Below are 22543 nucleotides of genomic sequence, written 5' to 3' on the forward strand. Positions count from 1 at the left end.
TTCACACCGCACAGTAAAGGTATGGTAAGAAGAGAGATTTGGTTCACTAATTATATTTTAGTGGCATCTTGCAAGCCCCGTTTGTTAGCTAGTTTGCTGAAGTTTATTTTTATGACAACCCTCTATCTTTCTAACGTTACTGTAGTGTAGATCCATTTTCTGTTGATACTAGTCAGCTACTGTAGCCAATTGCTATTTGTGACATTTGTGTTGTTGTTGTGTCTTTATTGAAAGGGAATTCTCCCCCCCCCCCTTCAGGCTGAAAGAATTGCAGCAGAGAAATGTCTAGGGTGATGGACCCTCAGCCCAAGTTCCTACCACCAGAATGGAGACTTGCAAACCAAGTACATTATGGGAGTGCTGAGGCTGAGCGTTCACGCTCTGAGAGACTCACGGCTGATAGAGGAGAGTGGCATGGCAGCCAAACGCATGCAACGGGATGCCAACAAGAGACTGGGTAAGGCAAACATCAATAAATAGAGATTATAACAGAATACGTTCCTGTCAAAGTAGTGGTTGATGCATCACTGCAACTGAATGGTCTGTCTGTTCCACTTTGTAATAACACATACATTATCACCCCTCATAATACCCAACCACGCCGTTCCTACCATCCTATCTCTGTTCAGAGCAGAGAATCTATGACATTAAGTTCTGGACCAGAAACTGGAGGAGATTGTCCAGGAGATTAAGGTGCTGATAACCTGTAAGAGCCGGGTGGAGAGAGCCATGGAGAGGTGTGCCGAGCCCCTCAGAGTCGCCCTGCAGTGCCTGACTGAGAGGTGAGAAGTAAACTCCCAATCAGTCAGTCGGAAAATGCAGTGATGCAGAATTATGTGGGAAGGAGTCTGCCCACTGTTCCAACAAATAAATTTGAATAGTCACATACACGTGGTTAGCAGATGTTATTGTGAGTGTAGCGAAATGCTTGTGCTTCTAGTTCTGACAGTGCAGCAATATCTAACAAGAAATCTAACAATTCCACAACAACTACCTAATACACAAATCTAAGTAAATCTATGGAGGAGAAAACAGGGACCTAGAGTCACCAGATTAAGACCAACTGATAAGGAGATCCTTCAGTGCAACCTCAGAGCAGTTCTTATTATTCTGTACATAAATCCATTAGCTAAAATGTTTAAGGTTAGGGGAAGGGTTAGCTAAAAGGTTTAAGGTTAGGGGAAGGGTTAGCTAAAAGGTTTAAGGTTAGGGGAAGGGTTAGCTAAAAGGTTTAAGGTTAGGGGAAGGGTTAGCTAAAAGGTTTAAGGTTTGGGGAAGGGTTAGCTAACATGCTAAGTAGTTGCAAAGTAGCTAAAAAGTAGTAAGTAGTTGAAAACTTGCTACAATGCTAAAGTTGTCCGCGATGAGACTTAAACTCGCAACCTGTAGGAAGTGATTGTATGTACTCCATCAACATGCGTGTTTCCATTGACCTGGTACATGACGCGGTGGAGCGGGAACTGGTGAAGGAGAGGAAGGTGATCGAGGGAGTGCCATCACTGCTGAACCGCACCCTGGAGCAGACCAATGAACAGATCAGGTGGGTGAGGGGAGGAGGTGGTTTGTCACACGCACACACGATCACGTCTCATGATCTCTGCGATGCTTCTCATGCATGTTTCTGTTCTGGCTCCAGACTGTACCGCTCAGCAAAGTACTACCTAGAGAAGGACCTATGGGACAAGTTCCATGCAGAGCAGATAGTTTCTGCTCCATCCTCACAAACACCTCCCCGAATATTGACAACGTGACTAGTCAGACAGCACTCGCAGTACCAGGTTAAAACGTTGGCACTTTGTCTTTGTGTAATGTGGGGCAGTAGGAAATTCAATGAAGGAAATGTCATTATTTCAAACTAAAGATAATCCCTTCTCTTCACCCAGCATGCAGTTTGACCTGCAGGGGAACTCTTAATTCTACAGATAGAAATAGAAGGCCTGTCACAGTGCCTTGTGATAAACAGTCGGTGCATTCTGCATACAGTAGGTCCATTGGAAGCATTATTCCCTTCAGCCAGCAGGGGTCAGTGTAAAACCTCCTCTAACCACCCTACTTACAGTCAGAAGTTTACATAAATTAGTTTTAATAACTCCAACCTGTGTTTCAACCACTCCACAAATTTCTTGTTAACAAACTATAGTTTTGGTAAGTCGGTTAGGACATCTACTTTGTGCATGACACAAGTCAATTTTCCAACAATTGTTTACAGACAGATTATTTTACTTATAATTCACTGTATCACAATTCTATTGGGTCAGAAGTTTACATACACTAAGTTGAGTGTGCCTTGAAACAGCTTGGAAATTTTCAGAAAATTGTCATTGCTTTAGAAGCTTCTGATAGGCTAATTGACACAATTTGAGTCAATTGGAGGTGTACCTGTGGATGTATTTCAAGGCCTACCTTCAAACTCTTTGCTTGACATCATGGGAAAATCAAAAGAAGTCAGCCAAGACCTCAGAATTTTTTTTATAGACCTCCACAAGTCTGGTTTGTCCTTGAAAGCAATTTCCAAACGCCTGAAGGTACCACGTTCATCTGTACAAACAATAGTACGCAAGTATAAACACCATGGTACCACGCAGCCTTCATACCACTCAGGAAGGAGAAGCGTTCTTTGGTGCGAAAAGTGCAAATCATTCCCAGAACAACAGCAAAGGACCTTGTGAAGATGCTGGAGGAAACAGATAAAGTATCTATATCCACAGTAAAACGTGTCGAATATCGACATAACCTGAAAGGCTGCTCAGCAAGGAAGAAGCCACTGCTCCAAAACCGCCATAAAAAAAAGCCAGACTACGGTTTGCAACTGCACATGGGGACAAAGATTTTACTTTTTGGAGAAATGTCCTCTGGTCTGATAAAACAAAAATAGAACTGTTGGCCATCATGACCATCGTTATGTTTGGAGAAAAAATGGGGAAGGTATTGGAGTGGCCATCACAAAGCCCCAACCTCAATCCTATAGAAAATTTGTGGGCGAGAAAGGAGGCCTACAAACCTGACTCAGTTACACCAGTTCTGTCAGGAATGGGCCAAAATTCACCCAACTTATTGTGGGAAGCTTGTGGAAGGCTACCCGAAACGTTTGACCCAAGTTAAACAATTTAAAGGCAATGCTACCAAATACTATTTGAGTGCATGTAACTGTCTGACCCACTGGCAATTTGATGAAATAAATCATTCTCTCTGTTATTATTCTGACATCCCACATTCTTAAAATAAAGTGGTGATCGTAACTGACCTAGGATTAATGTCAGGAATTGTGAAAAACTGAGTTGAAATGTATTTGGCTAAGGTGTATCTAAACCTTTTCTACAGGTTAACCTGCCACCCTTTCATGACACACTGAACAAAAAAAAATGAAAACATTTAATCCATCCAATCCTAGTACCACTGTGACACCAGAGGAGTGGGAGACCTTCTCCAACATCACCATCGTAAAAAGCAGAACACGTGAACAACAACTCCCTGTCTCTGAGGGCTCTGCTAGAGAGCCTCCTGGAGCAGACAGCTGCTGACATGTGCAGGCAGCACAACGCTACGGGCAATGCCCTCCGGATGCAGGTCCAGGAGACCAATACAGCCAAAGGACTAGAGGACCACCTGGCAAAGGTCAGCAGCAATGTGAAGAAAAACTTACTTTATATGCATAACCCAGGCCATTCCCCTGTGATTCTTTTGTCATCATGTAGCAGACGCTCTTATCCATAATGACTTACAGGGGCAATTAGGGTTAAGTGCCTTGCTCAAGGGCACGTTAGCATATTTGGTCACCTAGTCGGCCGAAGGTTGGCTTTCGGTTACTAGAACGATTCCCCCATGATCAGTTACTGGAACGATTCCCCCATGATCAGTTACTGGAACGATTCCCCCATGATCAGTTACTGGAACGATTCCCCCATGATCAGTTACTGGAACGATTCCCCCATGATTAGTTACTGGAATGATTCCCCTCCTTTCTCCCTAAAAAGGTTCTGTCAGAGGTGGCCAGCCAGGAGTGGAACCTGGAGGCCCTGCACGTGGCCATCAAAGACAAAGCAGGTCCCCTGAAGGTGGCCCAGACACGGCTGTCCGCCCGCAGCCAGAGACCCAGCATCGAGCTCTGCCATGACCCGGCGCAGGTCCGCCTGCTCTCCGAGGTCCAGGAGCTCACTGCACCCCACCTTCCTGTCGACTGTACTGATCTCTTCCGACTCGTCTAGGGTCTCTGACCACTATTTTCACTTCCATTACAACTCAAGCTATTTTATAGTATGTTTTAGCTCTGTATGATGTATAAGATTAGTTATCCTAACACAACCCACTGATTAGAGATTCACCATACTCATGATTTTGTTACACAAACAGGATATCACAGCTTTCATTTCAAGTCGTTTCTGTTCAGTAGATACACCCATCTCTGGTGAAGAGACTCTTCTAAATGTATTGTGAATGACATATTGAATGTTTTGCCGATTTGCCATGAGTTGTAGTAGCCTCCCATTGCTGTTTCAACCCAGTGACCCCCCCCCCCCCCCCAGACTACGAGAGGCCCAGGCCCAGTCGGAGATTGAGCTGGTGGCCCTGACCCGCTCACAGCTGATCCTGGAAGAGGAGATCCAGTCCCGTTCTCTCTACATCGACGAGGTCCTCTGCACCCAGCTCCGCCAGCCCATCTCCACTCACAGCTTCTGAATACCACTCCCACCGTGACAAGCCTGGTCCCTGATCTGTTTGTGCTGACTTGCATCAACAGATCTGGGACAAGCCTAGACCATGGCCACACTGACTTTATAGTGGGGCTCTTTAGCTTGTGCTGACATACCCGGGCTAGCATTTTCACTGATGAATAAAATATGAGGTATACATTAGGTTGGAAAGCTGGAGTGCTTGTATTGTTTGCAGCAATTTTAATACAATATTTGGGTTTGAAGAAAAGGAGGATCAGATTGTGGAGCGTGTGTTTATATCTACAGTGATGGCACCGTGTGTGTGTGCTGTATTTGCCAGACCCATCCATGATTGTGTATCAAATTGAAGTTTCCTTCCTCTTACTTTAAATGGTGTTATTATTTATATATATATATTTATATATATAAAGCTGTCTATTTGGGCCCTTGTGTCTGTTAGGCAGGAGTCAGAGCATGGGGTAGGAGATGGCGAGGTAGTGGAGCTCGGAGTTGATGAGTTGTCTGTAGCGAGAGTACACCTCCTCCAGCTGCCCATCCTCATCATGAGTCTCATATTTGTTGGTGTAGATGCGCACCTGGGACACAAACACAAGCAGCTTATACACCACACAGTATGTTACTCACATAAGACAGTCAAGCACATTGCTATAGCTAGGTGCAACACACAAAGTGTCATCAGTAGCTTTTAAAGAAGTACAAGGAAGGAAATGTGACCTGACCCTTTAAGAACGGACAAAGATGACTGCCCGGCTTGATGGCGTCTTCATTAATGACCCAAACAAACTTTAAAATGCCTGCAACATCCCAGTTCACTGGGCAGGAGGACACAGCAGGCTAGTGTGGGTCTGTGTGGAGCTTGTGTTAGTAAATCTCTTCAATGCCAGGACATAGATTGGTATGCAGGTGTGTAGGCCTGTATGGCTTTATCCTAGTTCACCAGAGCTCTGGCTCACCTTGATGGTCCTGAGGATGGTCTTCTTTTCCAGGCGTTTCTGCAGCAGCCGGTCCAGGAAGCTGATGTCCAGAAAGGCCCAGACCTTCAGGTAGACCAGCCGGCTGCACAGCAGCACCACCTCCAGCAGCTCCTCGTCCACAGACTCGTGGCTGTTGTTCAGGTCCAGGCTCAATTTCTACACCAAGGAATTGAGGTGGAGACAGATTCACAACATGGATTCATGTCGTTAAAGGACTGAGTTCCACCGACTCCCTATTGGCAATTTAGGGCTGGATTCAATCCATATCGCGGGAAAATGTGAAGATCGTTTCCAATTGAGCGGACATATGCAGCGTTTACTGTGGATGCAGTAACATTGCCTTTTCATTTTCAATTTAGCTGTAACCCAAAAGTTTCCCGGGATACTAACGCGATACGGATTGAATCCATCCCTTAGAGTCATGACTTAAATGTCTCTTGGGGCTGGTTTCCCTGACATAGATTAAGCGGAGTCCTGGAATAAAACACATTCTCAATGGAGAATCTCTTATTCCAGGACTAGGCTTAGTCTGAACTGCATGGCTATAAAAAGGCAACGTGGGTACATGAATAAACTGTACGTATACTGCACATACTTTATGGCCACACAAGCCGGGGCCATCATTGCTCCATAACGGACTACTACAGTGTATCGATGGTGATGGGTACGGATTTCTGAACTTTAAATATTATGAATCATTAGTTATGCTAGAGACACGAGGGGTGCCATAGTCGAGGGTTTACACCAGAAGTTAGTGGTTATAGGTCGGAGGAATGTATATGGTGGTGCAATTAAGCTTGGAATGTACTGAGTGCAGGGGGAAACGATCACGCGGCAGGCGCTGATAAGGGTGGAGAGCCGTAGATTAGTGATGAAGGGGGGGTCGAGGTCAGGTCACATTAAGTGAGAAGGAACAGTTTATTCCCTGTATCACTTTACATCTTTATTGCTAGGCAGGAAGTTATGTTTAGGGTGGAGGAGACTCCGTCCAAATTGGGGGGATATATAATATATATCCACTAGTGGATATATATTTGTCTGATGCAGCTGTATTGACCCAATGGGGGAATAAACTTGGTTTAAGCTTTACTAATCGTCCGTGGAGCAACCAATCGTCACCTGTAAACAGCTCCTGTAGCAGGGCACTAGGCTGGTAAGGGCAGGCTTGGCACTCCAGTCCTGTTCACTGAAGTAGCAGCTGGTGAGACTGAGCAAGCGCAGCGGGATCTCTCTGAGCAGAATCCTCCCCAGCTTGTCCACGTCGAGGATCCGCTCCACTGTGATCTGCACCCGAAGGTCGGGACAATGCTGAGCCAGATGGGACCAGGCATCCCCCCAGACCACCTGGATGTGGGGCTCGTGGATATGGCATCGTACGGTGAACGTCTGCAGGGACCCTCCCCCGCCCAGGCTCCTACACGCCGCGGACAGGGCCGCCAGCAGCTCGTCCGACAGGCAGCTGTAGTTAAGGGTCAGGGTGCAGAGGCCCTGGAAGCGGTTCATGACCTGGGGGAAGGCGGGGCTGACGAAGACTGCCAACGGCTGTGAGAAGAAGTCCTCCAGGTTGAGGTGGGTGATGCCGGGCCGGCGGCCCAGGTGGATGTGCTGCTGAGCTGCAGCCACAGCTTCCAGTACCTCCAGGCCCTGGGGCAGGTTGAGGCGGGCCCCCCGCAGGCTCAAGTAGCCAAGGCGGGAGCCCTCACGGCGCAGGTAGAAGGCGAGGCTGCGCACCAGGGAGTTGCGTACACTTCGGCACCAGGCGGCGCGGTCCAGCGCCATGTGGTTGACAGTTAGGCGGCGTAGTCGGCCGCCGGTTTTACGCAGCGCGGCGAGGAAGGTCCTCAGCGTCTGCTGGAAGCGCCGGGCCACCAGAGAGTTGAGGGGGTGGGAGAAGCGGATCTCCAGATCCTCCAGGTAAGCGCCGTAGGTCTTGGCGTAGCACACGGCCGTCTCCAGCGCCAAACGGCGGGTCCTGGAGATGCGGCCGGAGAAGTTGAAGTTTCGAACCCTCCAGAGGGAGGGCGAGCGCATAACGTGGTGCCAATGGCGGCAGACCAGGGCCGCCTTGACACGGTCGCGGTCACGAAGCCACCAGAACACCTGCCGCAGACACACGTCCGGGAGATTAGCCCAGCCCAGTTTAGGCTTTTTATCTTCCTCCATCTCGCCTTCTTCCTCATCCATTATCTCTATTCCTTTATCCTCCCCCTCTTCTTCGTTCTTATTCTCCGATAACTGTTCCTCTGGATCCTCGGGGTAATCCATTGACAGGGAAGAAGTGTTGCCAAACCACTAACGTCTCTCAATATTCATCCACCAAATGTAAATATGAATAGCCTGTCGTCTGAAATGTATACTATGTGACTCTGGAGTTAACTTGTACCACAGAGAAGCAGAGGACACATGCTTGTGTCTGTTGGGTCACCATCAATGTGTCCCACTTGTCACCTAAGAAATGGACTAGACACCAAAACTGAAGCTCTGGAACCTTCATAGCTTTTATTGTTGTTACCGTGAAACCAAAGGGACACCTTGTGACATCACAATAGGAGAAGATAAAACGCTCACAGCATTTGGACCTATTATGAAAATATAATCTCCTTGTGTGTGTGCATTACAGCGATTATTTTTTGTTGTTGTTGGTATATCATTTATGTACATTTGTAAACCAATATTAAAATGTACAACTTTAATGGAGAAAACATTCCCATTTTCAGAACACTGTATTTCTGTTGTAAACAATGTATTATAAACTGGGTGGTTCGAGCCCTGAATGCTGATTGACTGACAGCCGTGGAATGAGAATGTACACCACAGGTATGACAAAACATTTATCTTTACTGCACTAATAACCTCATGGGTTTGTGATATATGCCCTTAGCCGTGGTATATTGACCATTTACCACACCTCCTCGGGCCTTATTGCTTAATTATACAACAATGGTAAAATAGGATTCTTGTCCTCTTGTAGAGAGAAGAATCCTGACTAATGTAATAAGTCATCATCTCTTACTATTACCCAACCCATCCAATCACCAGAAATAACTCAACTGCCTCTGAAATACAGATTTTCTGCGAAATATAACTTGCAATTTGCTCAAATAAATCACAACTTGTCCTCCACTATGCCAATTCACCATGGAGTGTTCCTTCAGAGGTTCTGAGCACGTTTCTCATTTCAAGTTGACATGGATCTGACATTTGACCTGAAAGGAGAAAAAAAAAGATTGATGAAAAAGAGAAACACTCCAAATTCTTAAAAAAGGGGACCAGGGTTTGGGTCAATTCCAGGGTTGGAGAATGAAGTGAAATGGAATTGACCCAACCCAGAAGGGTACTGTGTTTTTGGGACAGAGCCATACCTCATGCCATCGTAGTGTGACTACGGGGAGAGCCAGGTGACAGTGGGGACAGGTGCTGATCTGGTCAACTTCCCCCTCCTGCCTCTTGCCTTGGGCTGAGAACAATGTAGACTTCATAGAACTGGTCAAACGAGGACTGGCCTGCTCCTGTTTGTGGCTGCCATCTTCCTCATCATCATCATCACCTTTAGACTCCTCTGATGTGTGGTCACACTCCAGCTAGCAGTGGGGGAAGAGAATGGAACAAGCGATTTAAACACTAACCTCTTTCCATGGAGAATGCATTGAGAATACTTGTTTGTCCAGAAGTAGGCTTAATATAGGTACCGGAAGCGGGCAAAACGAGGAGGAGTGATCTGACGACGATGACTTGGGTTCATGCTGTTGAATAAGAACATACCTGATGTTCCGCCATCTCCTCCAATGGGAAGGACCTCATACAGCTCCTGCAAACCACTGCCGTTCGCCTGCCTGCATCCAGAAAACAGTTTGAACATAACATTGAACACCAGAGTATCAATCTCATCTGACTCTATAGTGATTATGATTTCCCATTTTCCAATGTGTTGAATATTACATATGGCAAATCAACTTAAACTGTAGGGGTTAGCCTCACCGTTGGAGGACGGCGGGGAGGGGTTATCGGGAGCATTGAGGTCAGGGCAGATCTGACCATGCTCCGGCTGGTCCCTCAGAGTGATGTAGCGTCCGCAGTCGGAGCAGCGCTCGGTGCGTTTGCCACACGCCAAGCTGTGCTCCGCCATGGCCGACAGCGGCAGCTCCACCGGGCAGAACTCACAGCGTTGCAGCCTTGCCTTACACTAGTCCGACAGAGAGAGGGGGGGGTGATTCATTCTGTATAACAGTCGTTATTATACACCTGTATCAATTACAGTTTGACTATGACGATCATGTAGAGGAACTGACTCCTTTTACTGAAACGGCATCATCATGGTGTGTGTGTGTGGCAATGCCGGTGACCGTTGAATAGTCTCACCTCATGGTCCAGGAGCTGGCAACTCTCCACCTTTTTGTCGCACTTGGTGCACTTCACCTGTGGAAGTGACAGAGCGACAATATTTTGAAAATATACAAATATCGGGGGCCTTGATCCCTCAACATCTACTCAAGTATTTGGAAGTGATCCTGGTTTCATTACAGCAGTGGTTTACCTGGCTGTGCTGGTTCTGATGGTGCTGGTCCAATAGCTCTCTGGGAACCGGCTCATCACAGTCTGGACACAGGCATAGGAACCGCTGGCAGTGGGACTCGTGCAAGGCAAAGTTGGACACAGCCACCTCTTTGTGACTGACAGTTGAACACGAGCACAGAAGAAGTGTTAGAGGCGCCACAAGACCACAGACTTGTGTGTGCAGTGGTTTAAAGTACTTAAGTAAAAAATACTTGAAAGTAGTTGTACTTTACTATTTATATTTGACAACTTTTACTTTCACTTCATTCCTAAATAAAATGTATTTTTTTACTACATTTTCCCTGACACCCAAAAGTACTCATTACATTTTGAATGCTTAGCAGGACAAGAAAATTGTCTAATTCACCCACTTATCAACAGAACATCCCTAGTCATCCCTACTGCCTCTGATCTGGCGGACTCACTAAACACAAATGCTTAATTTGTAAATTATGTCTGAGTGTTGGAGCATGTCCCTGGCTATCCGTAAATCAAATTAAAAACAGGAAAATGATGCTGTCTAGTTTGCTTTAAGGTATAAGCTATTTATCATTTGACTTTTGATACTTGAGAACATATATATATATTCACTGTTCCCCAGGCCCAGATGTGGATGTTGATTAAGGCAGCACCCGCACCTCTCTGATTCAGTCAGAGGTTGGGTTAAATGCAGAAGACACATTTCAGCTGAATGCATTCAGTTGTACAACTGACTAGGTATCCCTCTTTCCCTTCATTTTTTAGCAATTACATTTACTTTTGATACTTAAGTATTGTAGCGACCCGCACAGACAGCTGTGTGTTATGTGCTAGGCTAGGAGGTGGTTGTGTTGTACTGACCAGTACCCGGTGTTCGTGGGGTCCGACATGTCAATCAACCTGCTATCTGCCAATCACGGGAATGCCTGGAATGTTCTGATGCCGGGCATCCTGGTGGTTGGCGGAGTGGCGTGGAGGGGGGTTGGGCATTGGAAGTTAAGACCAGGTTCAGCCTTTGTTCTCTCTCTCTTACGTCTGGGCTTCACAAGAGAAGGTCACGATTGGCTTGTGGGTTATCTGTCATCTATTTGGCGTGTGCTACGGCCCAAACAGTAGCCTGTGTAAAGTTGGTTCAATAAACCGTCAATTCGCAAACTCAAGCCTCTGTCTGGACAATTGTTCATTTATGATCTAGTCAGGTCATTACATTGGTGTCAGAAGTAAAAACGTTGATACAAGTTAGCCAGCTAGCTAGCTGACTTATGTGGCTAGCTACCGTAGGTGAGAACGGGGATTGAAAATGCTTCGAGGAATCCGAAAGTGAAGGTGGAGGTAGGGGACGATTATGGCCAAGGAGGTGCGTGTGAATGGACGTCGGGGTTCTGTCTGAGGAGATCGCCAGGGCGTCGGAGCGCAGAGGCCGCTTGAGGGAGGACGTTGGAGTGATGGTGGCTGAAGCGGGCATGAGTGCTTCGTCGAGTGTATTTCGCGCGGATTCTGGTGGGCGGACCGAAGTGGCGACGTCGACGCGGGGTGACGAGGAATCTGGGGCTCAGGATGTAAACAAACATGGCGGCGCCCAGTTCCCGGGTGCGTCTGTATCTGTTAAGACCCCGAAGTATTCCGGTAAGGCGGATTGGGAAGCTTTTCATGCTCAGTTTGAACTGTTAGCTCATTTTAGGGGGTGGTCGGATGAAGAAAGGGCACTGCAGTTGGCTTTATGCCTCACGGATGAAGCTCTGTCCTGTTTGATATTGATTAGCCCCGAGGACAGGCATGATTATGGTGCTCTAGTGGGAGCACTGAGGAGGCGCTATGGACAGTGTGTACAGCCCGGGCTACTGCGCTCCGAACTGAGGAATAGACGCAGGCAGCCTGGAGAGCCTCTACGGGTGCTAGCTAATGACATTGAGAGCCTCTCTCGGCGGGCATATGCTCACATGCCCCCCTCCGTGCAGAGCGAGCTAGCACGGGACCAGTTCATACAGGCGCTCTCCCCTACGGAGCTGCGCATACAGACCCAGCTGGCTCATCCTGAGTCATTGCAGACAGCCTTGGAGATGGCTTTGGAGAGGGAGCTGGTGTGGGCTGGGGCTTCAGCTGGGGCTTTGGTGGGGGTGCAGGGAGACACACCCTCTGTGCGAGCTGGGGGGCAGAGCAGCCCGGAGCCGGAAAAGCCTGCTTGGGTGGCCGAAATGACAGAACTCATTCTGGCTGTGTCGCTACAGGCGGCACGAAACACAAGCCCTGGTCCCAGGGTCTGCTGGGGTTGTGGCCAGCCAGGCCATCTGCGCCGAGATTGCCCCATGTCCCCCAGAGCTCAGGGAAACGGCTCGGGGTCCGCATAGACCGGGTAGTGCGGACCCCTGGCTTTCTATCCCAACCACCATCATCTTCAGGAGGAGCCCACCGGCACAGACGGGGAAGCAAGGCTCCACTTCCCCCAGAAGCAGACGAGGGCAAGCGGATGGAGCCTGTTGTTGTGGTGGGCCGGACCTGTGTTGGGGACTTTTGTCATGTCCCTGTCACTGTGGAGGGGGTGCCCTGCTCCGCCCTGGTGGACACTGGGTCCACAGTAACCCTGGTGAGGCCAGATATTGTGCCAGGTTGGACTCAGTGTGAGCCTACAACTGTGCAGCTCCGCACAGTCACAGGTGAGCTGGCACCCATGAAAGGGAAGGGAATAATGACTCTGACAGTAGGGGGCAGGACTGTGCGTCATCCTGTGTGGGTGGCGGCTGTGCAGGACCCTTGTATCCTGGGGTTGGACTTTCTTAGGAGCACAGGCTGCCAGTTAGACCTAAATAGGGGCACACTGAGCTTCCAGGGAGGGACGGAAGTCACCATGGCCCCCCCTAATGTCACATTCACTCAACCCAACAAACCCTTTACTCCAACAGTTAAAGCAGCAGAGACTCATGGCTGCGCCCCCCCCCACAGCTGTGTGTGACTTTTCCCCAGTCCCCCTGTCACCTACGGCGGTGTGTTACATTCCCCCAGCTACCTCCATGACACAGCCCTCTGTGAGCCCGGGCCGCACCCCCCAGCCCAGCTACCCCAGATGGGAGAGGAGAGGACACTGTCTGCAGTGAGGGAGATATGGGGGAGGAACTGTGTTGGTCTTGACCCCGAGCAGCAGGGACGGTTGTGGCAGTTGCTGTTTGAATTCAGAGACAGCTTTGCGTTGAGTGAGGAAGAGGTGGGTCAGACCCATCTGGTGCAGCATGAGATCGACACAGGTGATGCTCGACCCATCAAGATGCGTCCCCGCCGTATCCCGCTGGCACGCCAGGAGGCGGCAGACAAGGCTGTGTTGGAGATGCAGCGGGCAGACTTCATTGAGCCCTCAGACAGCCCCTGGGCGGCGCCAGTCGTCATGGTTCCGAAGAAGGGGGGCAAGCTGAGGTTCTGTGCGGACTACAGGCGGCTGAATGAGGTAACCAGGAAGGACTCATACCCCATACCACGTATCGATGAGTCGCTGGACCTGGTTAGGGGTCCTCCTGGTTCTCCTCACTAGACCTCCGCAGCGGCTACTGGCAGGTGCCCCTCTCCCCAGAGGCCAGAGCCAAAACTGCGTTCTCCACTAACAGAGGACACTGGCAGTTCAAGGTCCTGTGCTTTGGCCTGTGCAACGCTCCAGCTACTTTTGAGCGTTTGATGGACAGGGTGCTGGATGGCATCCCCCGACAGCAGTGTCTGGTATACCTCGATGACATCCTGGCCCATGGCAGCTCCTTCCAGTCAGCCCTGGGGCGCTACGGCGTGTGCTGGAGAGGGTGGCTGCCGCAGGTCTGAAGCTCCACCCCGAGAAGTGCCACTTCATGAGGAGAGAGGTGTCCTTCTTGGGCCACCGAGTGGGGAAGGAGGGGATCAGCACCATGGAGGACAAGGTAGGGGCTGTCAGAGACTGGCCCACCCCCACCGACCAGCGTCAGCTGAAGAGCTTCCTGGGCCTGGCCTCGTACTACAGGAGGTTTGTACGGGGCTTCTCAAGCATTGCTGCTCCACTGAACCGCCTGCTGCCGAAGGACAAGGCTTTCACTTGGACAGTGGAGTGTGAGGAGGCGTTCAACACCCTGAAACGTGCACTGATCGAGGCCCCGTGCTCGCCCCCTGACCTCACCTTGCCCTTTATCCTGGACACAGACGCGAGCAATGTGGGCATGGGTGGGGTGCTGGCCCAGGTGGGGCCAGAGGGGAGAGAGTGGTGGCGTACTTCAGCAAAACATTTGACAAACATGAGCGCCGCTACTGTGTCAGTCACCCCGGCGGGAGCTCTTGGCTGTTGTGGCTTCCGTCAAACACTTCAAGTACTACCTGGGTGGTCTGCCCTTTACTGTAAGGACTGACCACTCTGCTCTCCAGTGGCTCATGTCTTTCAGAGAGCCAGAGGGGCAGGTGGCACGCTGGTTGGAGGAGCTTCAGCCGTATGACTTCACGGTGGTGCACAGGGCAGGGGCACGCCACTCCAACGCCGACGCCATGTCCCGTCGGCCCTGTACTGCAGACGGCTGCCGCCACTGTGAACGGAGAGAGGGACGGGAGAGAGAGCTGCGGGCAGAGGAGGGTGTCTGTGCCACAGTGTGTCGGGCGAGCGGGCCTGTCTGCTGTGAGCTGCAGACTGTCGACGTGGCTGAATGGCGGCAGCAGCAGGGACGGGACACAGACCTACAGCCAGTGCTACAGTGGGTAGAGGCGCAGGTGAGGCCACCATGGGAAGAGGTGACAGCGCTCTCACTCGCGACCAAAGGGTTGTGGTCGAAGTTTGAGAGACTGCGGCTGGCTGATGGCGTGCTACAGCGGGCATGGAAGGAGTCAGCTACGGGAGAGGAGAGGTGGCAGGTGGTGGTCCCAAAAGCATTGCGGGAGGCTGTGCTCCAGAGTACTCATGGGGGGTGGGGACTGGACACTTTGGGGTCACAAAACACTGCGCCGTCTCCGTCAGGGCTTCTACTGGGGGCAGCACAAGAGGGATGTGGAGGACTTTTGTCGCCGCTGTGACAACTGCACAGCGAGAAAGGGCCCCCCAGGCCGCTCTCATGCTCAGCTCCAACAGTTCCCAGTTGGGGCTCCCATGGAGAGGGTGGGAGTGGATGTAGTTGGACTGTTCCCCACCAGACAGTGGAAACCGCTGGGTGCTCACGGCCATGGACTATTTCACAAAATGGCCCGAGGCCTATGCTCTGCCTGACCAGGAGGCAGAGACCATCGTCGACGCCCTGACAGCGGGGATGTTCAGCAGGTTTGGAGCTGCAGAGTCCATCCACAGCGACCAAGGCAGAAACTTTGAGTCCCGTGTGTTCGCCACCATGTGTGAGAGGCTGGGCATGCACAAGACCCGCACTACTCCTCTCCATCCTCAAAGTGATGGCCTTGTGGAGCGCTTCAACAAAACGCTTGGACAGCAGCTGGCCATCGTCTCTTCCAAACACCAGCGTGACTGGGACAAGCACCTGCCTATGGTCCTCATGGCATGCCGCTCCGCTGTCCAAGACTCCACCTCCTGCACGCCTGCCCTCCTCATGCTGGGGAGAGAGATCCGCACCCCTGCGGAGATGGCGTTTGGTCGGCCCCTGGATAGCCCTCATGTTCCTCCGGGGCCGGAGTATGCCCGGAGACTCCAGGACCGCCTGGAGACAGCCCACACCTTCGCCAGAGAGCAGCTGGTGAATGCAGGTGTGAGGCAGAAAAGGAACTATGACGTGCACACCCGGGAAGGCACTTTGTGGCTGGGGAGCTGGTCTGGGTCTACAGCCCCTAAGGAAAAAAGGCAGATGCCCCAAGTTGGACAGTCACTGGGTGGGACCCTGCAGTGTCCTGGAGAGGGTAGGGGAGGTTGTGTACCGGGTGCAGCTTCCTCCCAGGGGAGAAAGGTGGCACTGCACCGGGACAGGTTAGCCCCATACAGAGGGGCCTCTTCTCCCCAAACCCCAGGAACCCCCACAATTCCCCTCTCTGGCAATGACATTCTCCAGGCACCCACCCTCAGGTGCTGCAGACAAGGCTCCAGACAGCCCACTCCCCCTGTCTCCCCCTGTGTCACCGCGTGGTTCCCCAGAACCACGGACTGTATTACCCGTTCCCGCTTCCTTGTCCCCCATATCCCTGCCTTCATCCCCTGGTTCCCAGAGGGGCACTCTGCCACCATCACGGCCACGCAGGCAAAGGAGACCTCCGGGTCACTTCAGAGACTTTGTTTGTTCCCTCGGGGACGAGGGACTTTGTGGTGGGGGGGCTGTGTAGCGACCCGCACAGACAGCTGTGTGTTATGTGCTAGGCTAGGAGGTGGTTGTGTTGTACTGACCAGTACCCGGTGTTCGTGGGGTCCGACATGTCAATCAACCTGCTATCTGCCAATCACGGGAATGCCTGGAATGTTCTGATGCCGGGCATCCTGGTGGTTGGCGGAGTGGCGTGGAGGGGGGTTGGGCATTGGAAGTTAAGACCAGGTTCAGCCTTTGTTCACTCTCTCTTACGTCTGGGCTTCACAAGAGAAGGTCACGATTGGCTTGTGGGTTATCTGTCATCTATTTGGCGTGTGCTACGGCCCAAACAGTAGCCTGTGTAAAGTTGGTTCAATAAACCGTCAATTCGCAAACTCAAGCCTCTGTCTGGACAATTGTTCATTTATGATCTAGTCAGGTCATTACAGTATATTTAAAACCAAATACTTTAAAATGTTTACTCAAGTAGTATTTTACTGAGTGACTTTTCACTTGAGTCATTTTCTACCTTTTTTTTAATTTTACTCAAATATGAAAATGTGGTACTTTTGTGGTGTGTGTGTTTGATGTATGGTCTGAACAAATTGAACATAGAGCTGAAGAGAATGTCAAGGCCAGCTCTACTGTGGTCTGTGCAAGCATTTTCACTTTCAAAGATTCTAGACTAGGATTTCATGCCATGTATTGACTGAAATGCCTCATCAACCTGAAATTATGGTAGTCCAGTCAATATTATTGACAATGTATGTTATTATGAAGTGAACACTCTCTCTCAACAAACTATGTCTTTAGAAAAACGAGTAGCCGATGTATATCCTTCAAATTCATGCTGAAGAATATCCACTACTTTGATGGTTTGTTTTGAACTTTTAAAACACTTTTTTTAAATATTCAAATGTTTTAATTGTCTCACCACTGGTCACAGATACTGGTTCTCTCTTCTTTCTTGTCTGCCATCGCGGAATAGGTGTAAATTCTAACCCCAAAATAGAAGTAGCTACGCACAACCTAGCAATTGAAACCAAATTCATTAAGCCCAACTGGTGACATGGGAAATAGCATTGTGAACGTAGCGACATTGAGGTCATACGGCAAATTTTCTAAATAAAAGTCCACCTGACGAAATGTTACTTGGTTGTTATAGAACGTTTTTCTGATTTAAAAATCACAAAACAAATATTGTTTAAAGTTACATAAACATACATTTATTGAAAAAATAATCTATATATGCGTAAACAAAAATATAAATGGACATGTAAAGTGTTGGTCCCATGTTTCATGAGCTGAAATAAAAGCTCCCTGAAATTTTCCATTTGCACAAAAAGCTTATTTCTCTCACAAATGTGTTTGCATCCCTGTTAGTGAGCATTTCTCCTTTGCCAAGACAATCCATTCACCTGACAGGTGTGGCATATCAAGAAGCAGATTTAAACAGCATTACACAGGTGCACCTTGTGGTGGGGACAATAAAAGGACACTAAAATGTGCCGTTTTGACACCACAAATGCCACAAGTTGAGGGAGTGTGCAATTGACACGCTGACTGTAGGAATTTCCACCGGAGCAGTTTCCAGAGAATTGAATGTTCATTTCTCTACCATAAGCCGCCAACGTCATTTTCGAGAATTTGGCAGTATGTCCAACCAGCCTCATAACCGCAGACCACGTGTAACCAGACCAGCTCAGGACCTCCACATCCGGCTTCTTCACCTGCGGAATAGTCTGAGACCAGCCACCCAGACAGCAGATGAAACTGAGGAGTCTTCCTGTCTGTAATAAAGCCCTTTTGTGGGGAAGTTGTCACCATACAAGAGGGGCATTTTTAGTATCCTCAGAACCTCTCCTAATAAGATCCAGTGTCACACCATAGATTGACCGCATAAAATACTTTTTCTGCCCAAATCTACTGTCACCACTGACGACCGTTTACATTCTAAACAAACTATGCAAGTATTCCTAGGAAATCACCCAGAGAGCTACCATTGCAGCCTGTCAGGAAAGTACAGTCAGCCACACACTTCAAAAGGGTCACTTTTACACATGATATAGTAAGTGTTTATTTTTTCTCTACTACTGAGGAGATTTAAGATGCAAGTTTTTTTGTTCGTGATGGTACTATAAGTGCGAGGGCCATCCTGTGCCAAGAGTCAATTGACGGTGGATTACCTTCTTACACCGTGCTTTCCATGGATGGATGTGCCTAGCAACAAGCTGCTGGAGCCCATCGTCTGCATGGCGAGAAACATTTACATTACATTTTACATTTAAGTCATTTAGCAGACGCTCTTATCCAGAGCGACTTACAAATTGGTGCGTTCACCTTAAGACATCCAGTGGAACAGCCACTTTACAATAGTGCATCTAAATCTTTTAAGGGGGGGGGGTGAGAAGGATTACTTTATCCTATCCTAGGTATTCCTGAAAGAGGTGGGGTTTCAGGTGTCTCCGGAAGGTGGTGATTGACTCCGCTGTCCTGGCGTCGTGAGGGAGTTTGTTCCACCATTGGGGGGCCAGAGCAGCGAACAGTTTTGACTGGGCTGCGCGGGAACTGTACTTCCTCAGTGGTAGGGAGGCGAGCAGGCCAGAGGTGGATGAACGCAGTGCCCTTGTTTGGGTGTAGGGCCTGATCAGAGCCTGGAGGTACTGAGGTGCCGTTCCCCTCACAGCTCCGTAGGCAAGCACCATGGTCTTGTAGCGGATGCGAGCTTCAACTGGGAAAGAAACACACATTCACAGCACAGACATACTCACTATGTTCACAGACATTCACCGCTCACAAACATACTGGAACGTGCTGTTTCAACATACACCTCCAGGCATTGCAAACTGACTCTCACATTTGTGTAACTGCTGAACCATGCTCATGATTTTGTCTTCTTTGTGGGTCCCTCTGCCCTCCAGTCGGACATTCTGCGCTCACTATCCACCACTACACTACACGACCCACAGTCAAAATGGAGGACTTGTTCAAGGTCAGGAAGTTCAGAGGACTTGGGGCTGAGAGGTACTGGTTAGCCGGGGCTTCACAACTCCTTACACGGTCTCTCCTCTCAAGGCCAATTCATACCAAGGTGTTTTTATCGTTATTATTTTTACGACTTTGATTTGGAAATCAGTTTAATTTCAGATAGTTTTCAGATCCACTTTACTAGATTTGATCAAAAGTTTTAGTTTAAAAAACGATTTGGTTTTTATATGATTTTATTTCAGTTTTTGTGTTAGGGACAGAAAGAAGCCTATGCGTGGGAGGCTAGGATCCATTTACAGTGCCTTCAGAACGAGCAGTGGCGGCCGAAAATGCTTGATTTTGCGGCAGTTTTTCAGAAATTCTACGATACATTTTGCAATGTTTTTTTTCACGTTAATTTCATATAAAGCAATCAAAAGTAATGTGCACAGTTTTAGGACGATTTTAAACAGAATACATCATACAAAAACTATTAGAAACATCTAAAGTGTTGAATTTAGGTTATGTTCCTGAACAAACAGCTCTGTCATAATTCACTCTCACATTCCTCTCCATCATGTTTGGGGCTTGCTATCAACAGGAGATGCACCTCCCATTCACACTATCTCTATAAAACGAATAGATTCAAAGCTGATCAATCGCTTTCCATTTGAGGATCGATATTTCTTTCCAATAAATTGTCTTCAAAATACTTGATTGTGATTATTTTCTGAAAGGGTCGTAAGGGAGAATAAAGAAAAAATAACGTAAAAATTGTGTATTGTGGTTGATATGTACTTTTAAAACAGTTACAATTTTAAATCCAGAAATATTGTGCTTTCGTGATCCGTATTAAGTTTTAGAGAGTTAAAAACGGCAAAACGGATCAATTGCACTCAGTGCTTTGAGCAGCGCTCTCCATAGACAGACTGGGGAGAGCAGAGTGCCGGCCACCCTACTGAAGCCAATGTTCGCTGAGTAAAACGCCACTCACCTTGATTCTTTCTTCCCTGCTACCACTTCAATCATGATAATCTGCCGCTGCTGTGGGAACTGTTCTGACGTTCTCATATGCTTTGCTGATTCGAAGTTACTGTTTATTGTCCACTTTCTCTTGTTTTCAAAAACATTTGGAAATTGTTTCGCACGTTATTTTTGTTGGCAAATTAGATTGATTTCTATTCACTGTACTGCCTGCCTGTCAGCCATCAACAATCACCCATCATCTTCGCAAGCGAATACGCTGACAGGCCAGGATAAAAAAACTTTTTCCACATGTGGTTGGATTGGGACATTTTCCACCGTAACAGTGCAGTAAATGATCAAAATTACGAACCCGCTTTCGATTGGACCCTTTATGCGCTAAAAGTGCGGGGATTGGTCAACATTGCGAGCTCTCGCATAATATGCACTCGACGGGTAGATTTTGCATTGAATTATGCGATTGCAGAATCCTGGAGGGATTGATATTAGCTAAATTAACGTCATAGTCAGCATAGCTAATAGAACTAACGCGTTAGCAGGGTTGGGAAGTAACGGATTACCCAAAAACGGTAACTGTAATACGTTACATTACCAACAAAAATATTGTAATCAGATTACAGATACTTTTGAAAAACTGGATGGTTACTTCGAGGATTACTTTTAAATTAAGAAAGGATGTTTGCGGAAAAAAAAAACACATTTTACACTTGTTTTCTCAATGACATTCAAATCAGCATTGAAAAAAGGCGCAAATTTAAATGTGTTCCACCTAAATTCCACTATGACACACCAAATGGGTTTGATGGATCGAGGGAAAAGAGCAGGAATAGGCTGTTGTAGGCTACAGTCCAAGTTATGTCTGAACAATGGTGCGACTGCTGTCGGCATCCAAAGGGTATCCAATTTGAATAAACGCTTGGAGGTAAGGATGACAGCAGTGATGTAGTCTACGGAGATCACGTATTATTGATATCTACTGCTGCGTTCTCATTTAGCTATTTGCGCCTAGGGATTGTGGTTGCTGTCGATGGCTGTTCACAAGTCTAAATGTGTATTTGAACCCAATAATGGTGGAATTCAAGAGGTTTAAACTGCCTATCAATCATTGTTTTTTAAACTAGTGGACGGCCAGTGAATAATGCGCTCCTGCAACAACTGCATAGTGCGGATCCCAGGCTATCGAATACAAATAGGGCTTTTATTGCTCAATATAATTCATGCTGATACATTTCTTTTCTCGATAGTCCTAATGGACACATGCTCAAACGCGCACACTTTTGATATACGTAAAGGGGTCATCTGTAGTTGTTACATCCAATCTTTGGATTTATAAATTGTGGCAGTTAATGTAAACTCATGAGGCATTTATATAAATTATATTCCTCAAGAATCAATGGGTGTATATATATAATATAACTTATAAATGCCTGAGCTTATATTAACTGTCACACTCCATGAGAACCCAAAATATAAGCTTGTTTTTCTCCAATGTTTGTAAACATTAAATGTAAACGGTAACTGTAATCCATTACATTACCAACAAAAGTATTGTAATCAGATTACAGATACTTTTGAAAAACTAGATGGTTTATAGTATAGTCTCATAACATGGTTCAAATAATATGTATCTGAGAGAGTGGTTACATTTCTTCAGGCCCATCCCTCAGCTTTTTACCAAAACAGAGGTGGGGTGTCCATTTTGTTATTGTTTCAACTGTAGATTTGCCCTTTAAACGGCTGCATATTGTCAAGATATCAAAGTGTCACCAACAAAAAGGTTAACAATAGGCCTATAGCAAATGCAACATACACTACCTGTCAAAAGTTTTATAACACCTACTCATTCAAGGGTTTTTCTTTATTTTTACTATTTTCTACATTGTAAAATAATAGTGAAGACATCAAAACTATGAAATAACACATATGGAATCACGTAGTAACCCCCCAAAATGTGTTAAACAAATAAAAATATATTTTATTTTTGAGATTCTTCAAATAGCCAGCCTTTGACTTGATAACAGCTTTGCACACTCTTGGCATTCTCTCAACCAGCTTCATAAGGTAGTCACCTGGAATGCATTTAAAATTGGCCTTGTTTCCACATCGGAGGTATGGCTTTTTGGCCGTGAGTCTTCTGTGAAGGCCACTTCTTAACAGCCTTCTCCAGACAGTAGATGGGTGTACCAGGGTCCCACTGTTTTCTGAC

The 22543-nt window shown here is 47.8% G+C and overlaps 2 protein-coding genes and 1 pseudogene across 3 annotated transcripts; 1 reads left to right on the forward strand and 2 right to left on the reverse strand.

Moving 5' to 3' along the window:
• Positions 1-264: 264 nt before the first annotated feature.
• Positions 265-4924, forward strand: LOC115141245 (tektin-1-like; annotated as a pseudogene).
• LOC115141598 (F-box only protein 39-like) lies at positions 4872-7995 on the reverse strand. The gene is made up of 3 exons (XM_029680617.1): positions 6767-7995; positions 5627-5803; positions 4872-5248 (listed from the first exon to the last, which is right to left on the reverse strand). The coding sequence occupies exons 1-3, from the start codon at positions 7910-7912 to the stop codon at positions 5120-5122; spliced, it is 1452 nt and encodes a 483-aa protein (XP_029536477.1). The 5' UTR covers positions 7913-7995; the 3' UTR covers positions 4872-5119.
• Positions 7996-8121: 126 nt separating this feature from the next.
• LOC115141597 (XIAP-associated factor 1-like) lies at positions 8122-17461 on the reverse strand. 2 transcript variants are annotated; one of them, XM_065000227.1, is made up of 7 exons: positions 17321-17461; positions 10182-10317; positions 10007-10063; positions 9626-9830; positions 9410-9480; positions 9010-9228; positions 8122-8853 (listed from the first exon to the last, which is right to left on the reverse strand). In XM_065000227.1, the coding sequence occupies exons 1-7, from the start codon at positions 17362-17364 to the stop codon at positions 8821-8823; spliced, it is 765 nt and encodes a 254-aa protein (XP_064856299.1). In that variant the 5' UTR covers positions 17365-17461; the 3' UTR covers positions 8122-8820. The 2 variants fall into 2 exon arrangements, with proteins under 2 accessions (XP_064856299.1, XP_064856300.1); XM_065000228.1 differs by lacking the exon at positions 17321-17461 and adding an exon at positions 11042-11297.
• Between the last annotated feature and the right edge of the window lie 5082 nt (positions 17462-22543).

Source organism: Oncorhynchus nerka, linkage group LG14, assembly GCF_034236695.1.
Source record: "Oncorhynchus nerka isolate Pitt River linkage group LG14, Oner_Uvic_2.0, whole genome shotgun sequence".
NCBI classification, from domain to species: domain Eukaryota; kingdom Metazoa; phylum Chordata; class Actinopteri; order Salmoniformes; family Salmonidae; genus Oncorhynchus; species Oncorhynchus nerka.